This window comes from Melospiza melodia, chromosome 4, assembly GCF_035770615.1.
Source record: "Melospiza melodia melodia isolate bMelMel2 chromosome 4, bMelMel2.pri, whole genome shotgun sequence".
Taxonomy (NCBI): Eukaryota; Metazoa; Chordata; class Aves; order Passeriformes; family Passerellidae; genus Melospiza; species Melospiza melodia.
Window position 1 is genome coordinate 79190069 of NC_086197.1, and position 17166 is coordinate 79207234.

The 17166-nt window shown below is 35.9% G+C and overlaps 1 protein-coding gene across 4 annotated transcripts in view; it reads right to left on the minus strand.

Moving 5' to 3' along the window:
* The window catches only part of TFEC (transcription factor EC), a 29427-nt gene that overhangs the window by 7237 nt on the left and 5024 nt on the right, over positions 1-17166 (minus strand). For 2 of the 4 annotated variants that reach the window (XM_063155305.1, XM_063155303.1), the window contains exons 2-4: positions 11954-12068; positions 11039-11092; positions 7461-7536 (exon numbers count right to left, since the gene is read on the minus strand). In XM_063155305.1, coding sequence (XP_063011375.1) covers positions 7461-7536; positions 11039-11092; positions 11954-12068 — 245 coding nt within the window. Of the gene's footprint in view, positions 1-7460; positions 7537-11038; positions 11096-11953; positions 12069-17166 lie in introns of all 4 variants that reach the window. The other 2 variants (XM_063155304.1, XM_063155302.1) reach the window with 1 other exon arrangement.

A 17166-nucleotide genomic window follows, 5' to 3' on the forward strand; every position in this document is an offset into this window, starting at 1 on the left:
AAATCTACAGCTACATGCAGACCTCAACTCAAAATAAAAGCTTTGCAAAACAATTAGATTAATCCTGTGCATCATTCAGGAAATCATGGTTTGACTTCCAGCTTACAAGCAGCCTCACTAGCAACAGAACACTTGTTCAAATTAAACTGTACAAGACTTTCATGTATCCATTTATCAATCATACATTCCTTTAAGTAAGGTCTTGGAACAATAATGAGTTCTGCTAAAAATTTTTAATTTCTAATAAATTTCAGTATTTTATGATACAGGATGGGTTCACCGCATTAAACATGAAGTTAAATGGGCTTTATCCAAACTATTTCACTGCAAGTTGCTTAGGCTGAGCAGAAAGTTGGTCAAGCTTCTGGTCCCAAACCAACACAAAGCTGTTTTAAGAGCAAGTAGGAATCTGATGTTGGGAAGGACGAGCATTTTTTAATACCTCTTCTAAAGACATATATTTACATGCTGTCATTTATGGAGGAAAAAAAATATGCCCAGCTATTATCACCTTCCCTTATTCATAGAATCATAGAATATCCTGGGTGGGAAAGCACCCATCAGGATTAGTGAGTCCAACTCCTGGCCTTACACAGGACACCCCAAGTCACACCATGAGCCTGAGAGCATTGTCCAAACACTTCTTGAACTCTGCAAGGCATGGAGCTATAACCACTTGCCTGGAGAGCCTGTTCCCAGTGCTCAGCTACCCACCTTTTCCTGATTTCCAACCTAAACCTCCCCTGACTCAGCCTCATGTCACTTCCTTGATTCCCATCACCGGTTATGAGAGTGAAGAGATCAGTGCCTGCCCCTCCACTTCCCCTTATGAGGCTGAGCACCTTTAGAGATTTCTGCAGTGATTTATCTCCTGAAGGTATAGTGCAAAAGCCAGGCAGGTACAGGATTTAGGGACCCAGACCACCCAGATTTTCCAGAGGCTTTACCATGGACAAAACTTTATGGGGCTGATAACTTTAAGAAGCAAATGCAAAACTAGTTGTAATAAAGCATCACAGTGTTTAACCATGCCGCAGAATTCAGGTAATTTTCTAAAGATTTGGGAGCAACATTTTTTTTTTGATCCAAGAGTGCTCAAATTCAAATGTCAGTTATCTCTGGACAACACACAAACTGTGAGGCTGCTGAACACAGGGACCTGGCCTCCTCTCAGTGCTGCAGGCCAGAAATGCACAGCTTTTGGGATTAAAGGCTGAGGAGGTCAGAGAGAAAATAATTGTTGTCTACAACCCTACTGTCTTGGGTATGTATTCTGATTTAGATATGATTGCCTGGTCAAAAAGGCTAGAGCAGAGGTGGGACTGGGAGCCAAGGGCAGCATACATCTCTGCCATGATGGCTGAATCATCTCTTGGCAGTGCCTCTGCCTTCTCCTTCCTGTCCCTGTCCCTCTTGAGAAGGTGAGAGGACAGAATTTCTTGCCAGCATCCCACAGGCACCCTCCTAGGAGAGGGCATTCTCCTCTCAAATGGCTTACCTAGGTTAAACTGTACAGGTTAAGGAAGCTTTTAGTGTGCATATTTTCTGGACAATCTTTCACTGCCATCACCATGTCACAGTTTCATTTCCACCACACCGTTTTAGGAAGTTAGGTAAAAATACTGAGAGGTCTCTGTTTGTGACTAAATTACAGTGGAGTTTGAAAGGCAGTAAAGGGTCTGTCTGTCTATGCCAGACCACTCATGAATAAAGAAGCTACATAAAATAAATAAAGTTAGCAGGACAAGAACTTTTCAGACAGGGATTCTCCACTCCCATCTCGGATATGAGCTATATATGCTAAATGGAGAAACACAATCTGCCTTGACAAGGAGGTTAGTCTCTAATAAGTGCTAAAAACAAAACTAAGACAGGTTTGAACTGATGGTCCAAACCTAAAGATATAATACTATGAAATTAGAAATAAACCCCTAGCTGGAAAAATGGAAATAATTGAGGAAATGTAACAGCAGCAGAAAAAAATGAATATACCACACATTTAGAAAATATATCATAGTGTTTTCATGAAAAAAATTAATAAATTCAAAATCAGACAAAATTATTTTTGGTTGATTTTTCTGATTGACATATGAATAAGTCATATGTTCATTACTGTTTTTGGAACATTTTTGGATTAAATTAATTCATGTTACACTTAATATCATCTTGTGATATGGCTTATTTTTAGTTCATGTTTCCTTGATAGTTTTAGTTTTTATTTCTTTGGCAATTTTTTTCATAGTTTTGAATAAATCTTCACTGAAAGATTAATGCCTGGATTCAAACTGCCAGAGAGATGGACCTGGTCAGCTTTTGCATGAGATACATATGGATAGATATCTCTTGTGGTAATATTTACAGATCTGAGAGGCAAAACTCTAATGGAGAGTTAGAATAAAAAGCAGAGGTACTATTGTTATTTAAGAGACTGTTCTTTAACTGGTGTACACATGTGTATGTGTCTGTGCATGTGTGTGTACCCCACATATGGTTCTACATCACTTCTCATATGTACAAACACTGGTTAAATGAAGAATATTGAACCTATTGAACCTATTCCTCTTAAATGAAGAATATTGAACCTTCCAGTGTTCGAAGGCAACATAGCAAAGGAACAGCTGATCACCTTAGAAGTCAACATGTATTTCACTCTGTGTCTCTCTTTACCAGGACCAAAGGAACATCCTGGAGGTGTGTGTGCTGATTCTGCATCACAGGCACTCTTCACTCCTTGCAGCCCAGGGACAGCAGCCACAGGACAGTGCTGCAGAGCAGCAGAGGCTCTGTGCAGATGTGCAGGGCTGGCAGAGCAACAATGCAACTGGTGAGGATGGAGGCAAATTTGGGCTGGTAAAGGTGAGATTCCTGCATACCAATAGTCTGAAGTGCATCTAGCTCTACAGACCAGGCAGGCAAGCAGATTCATCTATGATGGGAAGAAAAAGCAACTCAACATTTGAAAATTGATTAACTCAAAGCACAAGAACTGCATTAGAGGAATTCAGAATTTCTCTGATCAGTTATTTGGTTTCTGTTATTTCTCTGAAAACAATGAATTCTAAATTGAGTGTAAATAAAACTACCTGAAAAGTTCTAAAAATGTCACTAGGAAATCGTAGTTTTTGCTTTTTAGAGATTTGTTGATTGCATTTAGAGATTAAAACTGAAATGAAAAGCCCTACAAAGACATTTTTAGAACCCTTAAAAATTGAGGAATCACTAGCAGTTGTTACTAATTTAATTGGAAGTTTCTGTATGAAAACAGACAAAATACTTGCATTCCTAACTGTTTTGATTCTAAAAACTTAGCTATAGATCTACTGATCTTCAGATATGGCAGGAATTCTTTTCTTCATTTTGATCTTTTAGTTCTATTAATTTGCTTTGGTCTGGATTTTTTTGGTATTCAGTGTTTTTCTGTTGTTGCCTTTTAGGCTTTTTTCTTTTTCTTAATCATGATTTTTATTAAATGCATGTGTGGCACCATCCAGTAAATTCTGAAATACATGGGAAATTTTATATTCAAGCCAAGTCATTTGAGAGCAGTAAGATGTTTTGCCGGTCTGGTCATGAGAAATGATGTAAAGGAGCATTGCTTCTTTCTTCCTGTGTGTCCGTGTGGTAATTTGAAGTTTCTAGCAATCCACAGATATGTCAGTGAGTTTAATTAACAGAGGCCAATCAAAAATAATAAGATTTTTATGGAAAATTTTAAAAAAAGTAAAAAACACATTATGTTTCATTAGTCTCTGAATCCTGTCTCCTCTTTATCATCTGAATCTCTCTACAAAACTCAAATGCCCAGAACAAAACATGCAACTCTCACCAAGCAGAGTTTCCTATATTGGATAAACAAAACATGGAAAAGAGACTGATCTTCAGCTCATTCCATTATTTAAACTTTGTTGCAGGCAAAGGAGCTTCACTAGTTTACAGAAATTGAACTCCGGTAGGAAGGATGGGAGCACGTGGCCATCTAAGATTAGAACTAATTTGTAAAAGCAGTGTTTGAGAGAGTGTGATAGGTACAGAGTTTGCCAGACACAGGCCAGTTACTGATAACTAATACATTTGCAAAGCTGAAACTGTTTGCAGAACATTTCTCTCCCTGTTTCTGAGAAATTAGCTTTAAACTAAAGAAATTTGCTCAAAGAAGTGCTTGGAAGGACTTTGTACTTGTTTTGAGGACTTGCACAATTGCAAAGTGTTTTATTCTGAATGAGGCAGCAAATTTCCACTTTATAACAGCATGAGTGTACACAAGCTTTCCTCTGCAAGGAATGTGTCTGTGCTGGCTGCCAGAGGGTCTGTCCAGAGGCAGCACAGAGGTCAGGCACTGGTTCGTGCGGAGAGCAGAAAGGAAAGAGTGAGAGCAGCCCACTGCTTCTGCCCAAATCCTCAGCAGTTCTCTTAACATTCCAGCTCTGCAACATTAATAGAATTCTTTTTTCTCATTTAGCTTTCTGGGAATTTAAGTCCAACTACCATTAAACTGTTCTTGTGTAGGTATTGCCAGACTCCAATCACAATAAGGAATCCTGTTAACCACCTAAAAGGTGGATTCTGGAAGGCTGAACACAAATAGAAAGGCAGGTATAATTAAAAGGAGCAGGTTATGAGTTTTTCAGCAAAATATGGCTGAGTATTTCTGGCATTTTTAAATTCTATTTTTGAATTTTGTTCTTTAAAACCAATTTGCATTTCTGAATCATCTAGCACTTGGATATCTAAGCATTGAAAGTTAAACAAAAGAGTCATAGTTCTTTGTAACTTACACTTATCTTCATTTTCTAATGCTGATGAAGTGAACTTAAAACACCCATTCATTTATGTAATGTAATCCACACTTTTCATCATTAAATTAAGAAAAAAAGAAAAAAGTGAAAAGAATAGGGGTTTAATCCAGTCAAAAGAAAGTCCCTGCAGAAGCTCTGCAGGAGCCAAACAAGCTCACTACATAACCAAAAAAACAAAAGTGAAATAAAAACCCCACACAGCACTTCTAAGAAATATAAATCACAAAAGGTTTCCAAATGGCATAAAAAATGTCCTTTTCTGTTTCTGATTCTGAATGTAATCTTCTTGAAGCAAGCCATCTGGGACAGGCATGCTAACCACAATGGCTTAGTTATAGTAGTGTTTGCTCTTCAATGCAGAGGCTGATTTTCTTCCCTGTCATTAGTCTAAGCATCAGTAAGCTTTCTCCTTTTACAACTAAGTTTCCACTTTAAGAAGAATCTTCTGAAATCAATATGAGGCAAAAATGCCATGTGTGATAAAATGTTACAGATAAAGTATGGTAAGCCATGATAAATCTCTTTCTTTCAAAGCAGAGGGGGCAGACTGGGGGCACAGTAAGGTGTTATGAAGTAAAAAGCAAGAACTGAAAGAGAGAATAAGGATGCTGAGTTATGATTTGGTGAAACAAGACCATACCAAAAGGTAATAATAATGTTGATCTGCTCAGCCAATAAAAAAAATTAATGTTTTGTTTATATGTTCAAATGAATATATTTCTGCCTAAAAATACAAATACAAAAAAAAAAAAAAAACCAAAACCACTACTTACATTTCTTTGAATTAATTTATCCTTGCACTAAGCTGTAGCAAAATTGTGTTGCAAACTGGTTTTTCAAAAGCCCTGCAGGTTTTGATGCCTTTTTTTTTCTTAGCACCAACTTAAAAGCTTTTCAGTAGCCCTACTTTCCAAAGGAGTACTGATTATCAGCCTTTTGAAGACAGCAGCCTTCAGAATGTGAGATACTGAAGTTCACCTTGTGCCTTTGTAAACATAAACCACTCTGGGTCTGGTCACACTGCTGAACTCAGTCATGGGTTTGCAAACTAAAACAAGATAAGGCAATGATTTCAGAGTCTATACCTGAAACTTTTTCATCAGGCAGAAACACCAAAAACTGAGGGTGAAGTCCATCATCCACTTACTGAAGTAAAACTGCAGGTCCAGGTAAATCATTTTAAGAAAAGCTTAAATTATTACTCTAGGTATTAATGTTTTGATTAAGTTCACAAAGTCAACCTGAATCCACACCAAAACATGTAGGTGAAACACCTTTATAGGCAATCAAAAAGTGCAACTGCAATTTGTACCCCATGCCCATCTCTAATTGCAGCATTTCCAGTTTCTATTTTTGCTTTATAGCTGCAAACCAACAGTGCCATCCACTGTTTTTCTGAGAAATCTTTCAATTACTTGCCCAAATGTTATTGAATACAGAAATATCCACCAGCAAAATTAAAACACTTCTATCAGTTTCTGCTTGCAATGGATCACATGTCCAAAACTTTAGGTACTTGAGGTGTTTTTTAATTCAGTTTTAACACCTAATTCCATATTAATAACAAAAATCATGCCCATTTATCCAGTCTTTGGTGGATGCTACAGAAGGCTCTGAGTTTGTGAATTCTCTAAAATGGATGCAGTATGTTAACTTTCTCTCTGGTGGCTTCACTTCAAATAAAGCCAACCTTCTACTTGTGTAAGCCTCACACAGCTTTGTATTGTTGCAGAAATCCTTAATGTAATCAAAAGTTTCTTAGTCTTAAGGTTAAAAAAGCTGAAATATCAATAGATGTTTTCATTTGGAGTATCATGCACATCTGTATTGACATGCAAATTACAAAGACAAAATCTGTATAATCAATTTTATGCAAGTTACAATCATGCTGCTGCATTGTCTTAAGTCTTCCCTGAGTGACAAGAGAAATCTAAGGCTAAAGTTCTGCATTAAAAACCACTCTGAATTGTTATTGTTAATCCTGCAATGGGATTTTCTCCAAGGCAGCTTTTTTTCTGCTGATGACAAATATAAGCTTTAAGGGAATGCACATATAGTTCAAGAAATATGCATTTTGTGTTTCTGTAAGTATATGCATTAGTATAAAATGATATTATTATAGCAATTATATCAATTATTACTTTTATCCTTGCATTTTAGGACTGGTGCTTTCCCTGCAATGAGTTGAGAACTTTTGAAAAATGCTCAGTCTACAGACTCTTAAATTGATTCTTTTTTTCTCTTAGTCTGAGGGCAGACAGTGGCAACATAAATTTTGTGTTATCCCACTAGAGGGCCATGGCAAGAGCTGAAAGGACCACTACTTCCTTCCCCTGAGATACCACACAACTGTGCTCAGGGACAGAGAGATGGACTTTCTGTTGGTTGGCTTGCTTTGTTTGTTTGTTTGTTTTCCCTTTAAGTGGCAGTTTCTCTTAAACACCCTGAAATTGCTTTCATATTATTATGCTTTCACATAAGTTTTTCAACAGGCACAAAAAATCTGTCAAAGGTTTGTTATTTCAACAGCCTGATCTGAGCCAGTGACCTGGTATAGAAGATTTTGTATCCCATTTCTCAACCCTATAGCCAATATTCACAACTGTCTCTTTTCTCCTGTATTAATACTATAAACATTATTATAGCAAAGACAGTTGAACTCACGGATCATTAGACTTGGGGATGAGTGTGCCAAGCTCCTTGATTCGGTAATTAATATTATACCTTCTTCTTCTCTCAACTGTTAAAAAGAAACATTTACTATTTTTACACTGAAATATTTTTGGAGAAATTACACATAAAACATTTTAATTAGTTAAAAACATGTTAGTCAATATATAGAAAAAAATCTTCCTCAAATACCAGTCCCAACATGAGCTCCTATCTGTCTCTGCCTTACTCTCAGGACAAACTCTGTCATTAGTACCATCTGTATCTTACCTGAACTACAGGGCTTTCTTCCATTTAGAATTCAATTTCTAGAGAATGAAATAGTCACATATTGTCTAAATGTGATCTAACATTTTGTTTTTCCTGATGTGTATATATTCTCTCTCCACCATGCTCCCATGGAACAGAGATTTCATCTTAGTGGAGTCTTGCTGGTGACTCCAACAGGGATACAAGACAATTCACACAGCAATTGATATTTTGGCAGAACTCCTGTTACAAATCACAAGGTAACAGCTTCATTATCCCTTATTTACAATTACCAGCATTTAAACCCACAGAGAGTACATAACTACAGCTGTATCCATTCACTAAAACAGAGCAAGATTATGTCCCAAAACCACTTCGCCCCTGTACATCTTTCCTTTGGCGATGGACAGCACAAAAAATATTTATGATCATTTTTAAAAAATAGAGAAAATGAAAAAAACCACCATGTTTGGAGATGTACACTTAAAGTCTAATGGCCAAGTTTTGAATATAAATACAAACAGCCCAGTAGAGGTAAGTTATAAGTGTTCAGCCAAGGGCATCCTAGTGGGTCTTCCAAGGCTGACTTTAATCTTCTCATACTCATATGAGCACGTCACTTTCAGTCTCAGCCCCACCACCTGGATCACTTTTAGTCCTTTTCTTCCTGTATATAAAATGGTTTGCTTTCTGTCTGTGCGAGGCTCCTCGGTTTGTGCAGCAGTCAGTTATTTCCTCCCTAGCAGGCTCAAGCTCCAGGAACAACCTGAGTGTTATTATTTACTCTGATAAAGTACCCTACCTTGGGGGGATGCATTATCTTGTCTTGCTTTCTAGAGAAACAGGAATTTCACTTAACAAATTAAAGCATCTCGGTTTTTTTGGTGTTGATTCACATATTCAGAAGACAGGGTTATAATCCTCCTGAGTGTATTGCTCAGTGAGCCCTTGTATCAAATTGCAATGAATGTGCTGGATCTTGTAGGAGAGCCCAGTGCGCAAAAACACAGAGAAACTGGAAAATTTAAAAGATATATTTCTGTTTTGTTGGCAAAATAATTGCATGGCAAACAAAATTGAAGAATATGCTTTTACTATGCTGTCCTATGGCATATTAGCTGTTGTTTAATTAATATTTACACTGTAAAAAACTCTAAGATATTCATCAAAAGGTAGTCAACTAAGCATTAGCTATAAAACAAGGCAATGAAAAAATATCTTTACGAGTGAACACTTGCAGAATTCCTTTTTCTTTATATTTTTGCAATTTTTTTTCCTGAAAAGAAACTTCCAGTGATTATGTCAATGAGTTAGAAAGGGAGATTTTTAAGCTTGGAAACATGTTGCAATAGAACATTCCTGATGTGCATCTCTAACCTTTCCAGAGATATCCTGAGTTATCAGCCATATTTGAACAATCAAGCTATATATAAGCCAAATTAGAAAATTATGTTTCAAACTGCATGCACAGGATTGTAATATGACATTCTTTGTTTGGAAGCAAAAAAACCCAAAGTTAAGAAACATTAGGCAATGTCTTAAACTCTGTCTGTTGCGTAAAGGGGCTCCACTTCTTAAATCGAACTCCCTTTTCATGGTTTCATTCAATATACACTCTTTGAAAGGAACTTTTTTTCAGTACCTTTATTACTCCTTGTTATAAGAATGTACCAGAACATTTCTGTGAAATGGAGGCCTTAATTCAACCTGAAAACTGAAAGTTTGTATCATTCCAATCAGCTTTCACAAACTGATTTTTCAGACCATCACTAAGAAACCTGATCCCCTTTAAAAGAGTAAATCACACTGATGAAGCCTTTATATTCACTGCATGATTATGTCCAAGCCTTTAGACAGCAGAGCTATGTCCAGAGAGCCTTTGGGCTCTGCAGTGTACACCTGGAGCCCAGCCAAAAGAGATGCTGCCTGTCTGCAGTGCCCTTCAGTTTGGCTGCCAGTGGTGAGGGAAAGCTCTCAGACGTTTCTTCTGGGGTCAGGAGGGACTGTGATAACCCAAAGCAAACGGTGGAGGCAACAGTAAGCCATGGCATCCCTGATGTATCTCTGATGAGCCTCTCTTTCCCCTTGTAGCTCCAGGTAACTCCTACTCAACTCCTTTCTTAGTCCAGCAAAACTCCCATTTCTGCCCTAACAAGACAGAGAGCAGCTGCACTGGCATTTCAGAGATTATATGCTAGCAACACGTCTGAAAATCTTCATGGTCTGCCTGTAACCCACAAAAAATAATTACAGACAGATATAAGGATGCCTTCTGGAAATTCTAAGTAGCAGAATATTGTCCACAGTGATTGCTAGCACATTGTGCCAGTGGATGTATAATTTTGGGTATGGAATTTCATACAAGTAAAGCCATAAATCCCTATTTGATTAGTGGATATCAAATAGCCAGAGAAACAAGACAGAAGTAAGATAATAAAGATATAAATAGTGGCTATTAACTAATTACTAATTGAGGTTTAAATTCATAGAATCATAGAATATCTCAAGTTGGAAGTGATTCATAAGGATCATTGAATCCAACTCCCATACTATTTCTGTTGGAAGAATGGGAAAGGAGAACTTGAAAATTCTAACAGCTTTATTCAACACTTTCCAAAAAGAATCCTGCAGCCTTTTTGTTTCAAATTATGCTTTAGAGGGGAAAATTGTGTAATTTTATAGGCAATCTCCCAGTAATGAAACTGATGGCATTCTTTTTCCTATTCTATATATACTAAAATATTTTCTATTTTTGTAATTCTAATATTTAGACACTGAACTATGAATTTTACTTTTCTAAGACTGTTTCTCTAAAACCAACATGCCAATCATTTGCACATATCTGCACTGTTGTCCATCTAACCTTAAGAGGTTAGCAACCACTTAGAAGTTATCTGATGCAATTTTTTTTTTCCTACCCCATTACCCATAAAGAGATACAGTCTCTTGCTTTGGCACTTCAGTAAATAAGGTGTGAAGTCTGGATTTTCAGTGTTGTTTTTCTCATAACCTGCCTCCTTTCTTTTCTGCTTTGCACTGTAATTCTTAGAGAAAACATCAAGTAAAGTGTGTTACAGTGAAAAAATAATAGCAGGATATTTTATGGAAATAAATTAATTGCAATCTGCAAAGTATTTTGAAAGACAAAAGTCAGAGACAAATTAATTTCAAGAAAGAAAACTTTATGGTCAGCTGTTTTTGCAGTCTGAGTTGGCCTGCTGAGAGGCTGGTCTAGAAGAGCAGAGATGTGGTAGCTAATGTATCATGATTTTGCATTTTCCATACATTCCATGTAATGAGATGGAAGATGAACATATACTTACTGAGGTTGTGGTTATCCTTTTTTTGTCTCTCCTTTGCCATTGCTCTTGTATCTGCTTCTGACAGAAAGTAACATTTATTAAAATAGTCCTTAAAATGCAATTCCAGTACTTCTTTCATCTTCTGAAAATGGCCTCTTGTCACAGAGACCAGATTTCCAGTCCTTTTACAGCATTACTTTTTTATTATTAAAACAGATCATAGACAATCTTTATTCTACCAGTACTAAATTTTATGCAAGTCTGGCAGGTTGCTTAACATTTTTTATGGTACTTTTTTAAAATGTAAGAATATAGGAATGCTACAGAGGGGTATTTTTCTCCAATTTCCTGTATTTTACATCAGGATAAAACTTACAATACACTAAGGTGAATATGGATTTTCTATATCCCATAATGCAAGAGTTAATCAGATTTGTAAGATATTGAATAAACTCACTGTTTCCTCTGAGTGACATTAACAAACTGTACATGATTTTTAGCATTCTTTGGATTAATTGAATGTAACTTTTAAAGTTTGTGATCCACTAATATAGTTTTACCTTGAATAGCCTTATTGTAAAGTTTTAAAAGACCTATTTGTTCTACCCTGGAACAAATTTAATGGATGATAATGATTTATATTGTTGGTCAGAAGCCAACATGTGGAAGAATATACTGTTTTCTAAAATACTAAGATTTTTTTAGAAGCACAATGTTCATAAAAACAGGAGTAAATAGAGAGTTTCTGAATTTCTAAAGAGAAAAAGAGAAAGAAAACATTTCTCATTTATCTTTGTTCTTTTCCTTAAATGAAACCAGAGACTGAAAATTCTCAGGAATTTAATTATGGATATCTTTTTTCATGGAAAAGATTCAACTTTTAAGACACACGCCATTTGCTTATGCATTTATATCCTAAAATCTCAGAGTTTTTACCTGTGAGCTCCCTTTTTACTGGTAGATTAGCTGGGCAAGAAGCATTTGTGAGACCCATATTAGTCGGTGCCATTCCCTGGTCACTGTTATATATATCCAAAATGCTGCTAGATAGCTTGAGGGGTAGGAAAGGAAAGAAGAATAAGGAAAAAAAAAATTAAAATAAGTAAAAGACTTAAAATATTTTTTTAAAAAACCGATGCATGCAAGGAGAAAATATCTTTGGATATGAATCTGGTTTTCTTTAGAGGGAGTATATGTACATGTATCTTAAGGGAAGGATTCCTGTTACACAATATTAACTATAATTGAAAGCAAAGAGTCACTGTCTGCCATTTTTCTACAGGTGCCATTTGTGTTGGCTTCAGATCTACAGTGTGGGCTTGAGATCTACAGTTGCTTCCAAATTGTATTTTCTAAATCCAGTGTTGCCATGTCTGCATTTCAAATATCCATTAGGTTGAAAATCAACTTTACCATGCTAATTTTGACCATACGCTCCAGTATGATTTTTTTAACCACAACTCTAAACTCTGAATTGGTACCTCATAGAAGACCTGGTCCAGCAATATATTCAGGGATGTAGGTATATGTAATAGTTAAAATTAGAGTGGACAGTACATCAGAGAATATACTTTGAGGAAAGGAACTGTATTGTTGTCATGATAGACCAGATAACCTAATGGTTTTAACATGTATAATCATGTGTACCATTATCCTTATTCACTTTAAAAATATAATATAATATTATTTAAATAAGCCCATAGAATGAACACTAGGAAATGTAAGGCTAAAGTATGTGGATTTCAGGTAATTGTACAATTACTTTTATTTGAATAACTTTACACATATGAAATAACTGTAAAATATGCAAAAGTTTACTGAAGAGCAGTTCAGGCTTTGCTCAGTTCCTGTGACTCTATGACCAATATTTCAGCATGGATCCTTTGCAGTAAAAGAAAAACATTTTTGGCTTTTTTAATCATGCATATAAAATTTGTACTGACATATTTGGGGTTTTTTTGTGGTCAGCACTGAAGGATTTAGAAACTGATTTTGGGTCCACATGGCCAAGAGAAAAAAATCCAAAAGTAAGCAAAAGAAAAACACCAAAAAACCTCAAAGGGACTAAAAAGTGGGTGACAAATATGTGGATACAAACACTGACTTGAGACAGTAAAGCATGAAAGGAAATTAGGAGTTATTTAAGAAAATTGTTTTTCATAGATAGGAAAATGTGTTTTTACAGATTTGCCCATCAGCTATGGATCCTGAAACAACCTGGAATTTTCCAGGCAGGTCATCAAAACACCAACCATAGGTCTGCTGGGAATCACTCTTGTAATTTCTCTTTTTGTAGAGACTGTGAGCTTCATCACAAGTTACTTTGAACGGAGACAATTTTCCCAATTACACGCACAGTGTGAAGTTTTTCCATGGCAGTGCTGCCTATATTTTACGTTAAAACTGGAATTTTAATCTAGCTTTATTTTTAAATAATGATTTTGTTAAATTAACTAATAACTTTACTAGATAATCTGAGAATCTACTTTGAGATAAAGTCTCACAGTTCTATTACATATTGTGAAATGAAGCAATCAGAATTCTTATTGAACAAATATAAGTAACATGCTGATTTTTAAACAAGAGCTCTATTACTTAGGAAAACTGAAAATTCTTGAATACCATTATAAAGCACAACACCAAATCAGTTTTAAAAATCTGCTTATACATTTGATCTCTCAATGAAAATACTTCTTTAAAGAATGCTTGGAATTAAGATGAGTATTACTCAGAACAAGCTATGTTTAAGATGCAGGATTTGAATGCTAAGAGCATTCTCACGTTAGGTACCTTTGTTTCATTTGAGGGGTACACTGACAAGTGTTACAGAAGTCACTGCAGTTTTACCTGTGCATTTTCTTTGTTCCAGTGATAGGAACAAAGACATTACAAGAGAGAACTCATATTAGCTCTCATCATATTTAATAACTTCCTACACTCATGTAAATGAATTTGGTTTATTCAAATGATATGAAAACAGAAGGACATAAAAAATTGAGAGTCAATGTGACTCCTGCACGTCCAGGTTCCAGTGGACTTTGGCAAGGCTGTTATATGACTTAGGCTACTGTTTTTGTGAAATGCTAGGAAATAGTAACCTCTGAAAACAATATAATTAATAAATAATCTAACAAATGAGAAATACACATCTCTCATTCTTTACATAGTTCACACAGGTGTCTATATAAGTTCAATAATTTGCATGACACTGGTGGCAGTCTTCAATTTAGTAGATTATCAATGCCATTGATGAAAAAAACAGGCATGTAAACCACAGCTTGATACAAACATGAGATGCTTAATTGATTAATTCTAATTTTCAGACAGAAATTCAAATTTATCCTTGAAAGATAGTTAAATTTCTAAAGTCTAGTTAAATTTCTAAAGTCTAGAATTCATCTGAGGGCCCTGAGGGAGCTGGCAGAAGAGGTCACTGAGCCATCTCGAGTCATTCACCAGAAGTCCTGACTAACTGAGGAGGTCACAGTTATTGGAGTAAACGTGATGCCCATCTACAAGGTGGGCCAGAAGGAAGATGGACAAACTACAGGCTTGTCATCCTGGCACAGGTGACAAGAAATGCTATGGAAAGTTAATGCCAATTGCACTATCAACTGTCTCTTTCTTCTGTGAATTTAGTAGAAACCTGAATTGTTTTGCAATGGCCACGATGACAGATAAGTGGCTTTGTGGATATGGCCACTGGTGGTCTCCCTTTGACACACTCATTCGTACTTAGCACAAAAAATCTGCTATGAATTAGTGTGCAAGGAATAATTCTCAGTGTCAGGATTCAGGATCTGGAGAAGAAATAGAAAGTGATTAATGCGACTGGTTTTGGACATCTGAGTGTGTCCAAATGAACTGAATGATCTCTGTCTCTTATTCTTGACTCTGAAGAAAGTTTGGGGACAATGTTGCAGGCCTCCAATGTGTACCTTCTCAGGAAATCTCACTGGGCTCCTAATGTGAAAATTTCCAAATAAACTCTTCATTTAAAAATCACATAGGAAAGACTTCCTTTAAAATTAAAAATTTTTCTGATTACCAGAGATTTTATAATATACAGTCAAAAATGTGTCAAAGTATTTTGTTGAAACTGTCTCCCTGAATTTGTTCTGCATTGATATATTAAGTATAGAAAATTCCAAGCAATTTCTTTGCTAATGTTACTGAACACTGAGCAATCTTATAGTAGAAATTGGCTCATACAATAAGAGGAAATGTGCTTTTTGTCTGACAAAACAGGAAGTTCTTTTAGAAGTGAAGACATCTGTAAGCACCTAATTTTCAAATTATAAAATCAAAATACATAGCACAATATGTTATAGAAATTGTGAGTCAAAATGTATCCAGCTGCTTGGATGTGTACCAAAATTCCATACATCGTAATGCAATTTATTGCTTATAGTGTCATTTAAGCAGGGAAAGTTCTTGCAGTACTCAGGCTTCAAATAGCTTCCAGGCCTACATTAAAAGGTAAGTATGAGTGTGTGTGTGTGTATATATATATATGTATATACACACATATAATTTCACAAAAATTCAATACAATGTTACTAAAGGTACAAATCACTTAAAATGGCACAATCATACCATATGTGTACAATGATGATCTTACAATTCTACAGCACTGTGAAACTTGATGAATCCCAAAATGCTTTAAAAACCCAGCTGATTCCACCATATCAGAACCATGTTGTTGTTTTCAATTTAGATGTGGAAACATAGACTTTTGGGTATGAAAATTCTTAGGTACCAGCAAATTACTTATCTTGCAGGTGTCATATTGGTTCATACCTGTGTTGTTCTGAGAAGCCCTTGTAAGTCACATAATTTCCCAAACTTGCATTCATGATACTTATATTTATGTATATGTTTCAAGGAACTTAAATGCAAGTGGCTCATAAGGAATGAGAACAGAAATATTAAAAATAGCAGAATATAATAGGCCATCTTTCCCACTTCTGAAATACAGCCAGCTTTGGATAAAAGATCAACAATCTTTAGCACAGCAAATGGTTAACTAGGAATAACCAGTGACAATGTAGTACGGGAAGAGAATAATACAATTTCTAATTAAAACTGCAAGGAGCATTGAAGAAAGCAGGCTGTAATTAACGAAGTTAGCATTTGGCAAGGACACTGGGGTTAACACACTTCCTTTTGTATAAAGTGTCATGGGATCTTCAACAACTGTGCGCAAAGACCGGAACATGAGAATTTCCATTCATGGGGCTCAGTCCTGAAAGATACTCAACTTTCAAGCTTAGAGCAATTATAAAAGCAAACTTCAGCTGGACTACCTGAGTGAATACACCTCACAGGGGCCTGTGACCTTGTGCTTGCTGACAGTGTCCAAGGGATGTCCTATGGAGGTCTCATCAAGAGAAGATTGCTGTGCTCAATACTTGGGTCTGAACTGCTGTGCAGGCAGGATCGTGTAGCAAATACTAAAGGTTATTAACAGCATGGATGACTAGCAAAGGACAGCTCTGATCACAATTTGCAGTCTCTAATACCAAGGTTGGGGGGCTTTTATAAAGGAAAACATTAAGTGAAAGACATTGCATTATGAAATGGAATTATGTGGTATTCCAAATCTTATATCATGATAGCTGTTGGTAAATATAATGTAATTTTAAGGAAGACTTAGCATTTCCATATTTTCCAAGAGAGGGATTTTGAATGCAGCAATAAAATATATCAATACAGGTTGTCTATGCCAATTGACTTCTAGTCCCTGAACAGGTCTATGTCACAACAGTTTTCACTTGCATGATCACATATTATTCAAGTATTTTTCAATTTTGGCTAATCTTTGCACAATATGTTTGTCTTACTGTAAAATTCAAGTCTGTAAGGATCATGGTTGTATCACAGTCAGTGTTGCACAGCTAGAAAATAACAGTCCAACACTTTTCCAAAGCTAGAATTTTCTTAATTTGAGAATTGTGCTGAAAATGGTAATGCCCAGTCTGGACTAAAAAGCATTTCTGGGACATTGAGTTCATTTAACATATCATTACATAATCTAGTTCATGAAACAATAATGCTCTAAAATCAATTAGGCTTCACATCCCCAATGTTTTTATTTGGAGTATGTTTAAAAAGTTGACTGATTGCAAATTATTGTCAAAAAGCTTATC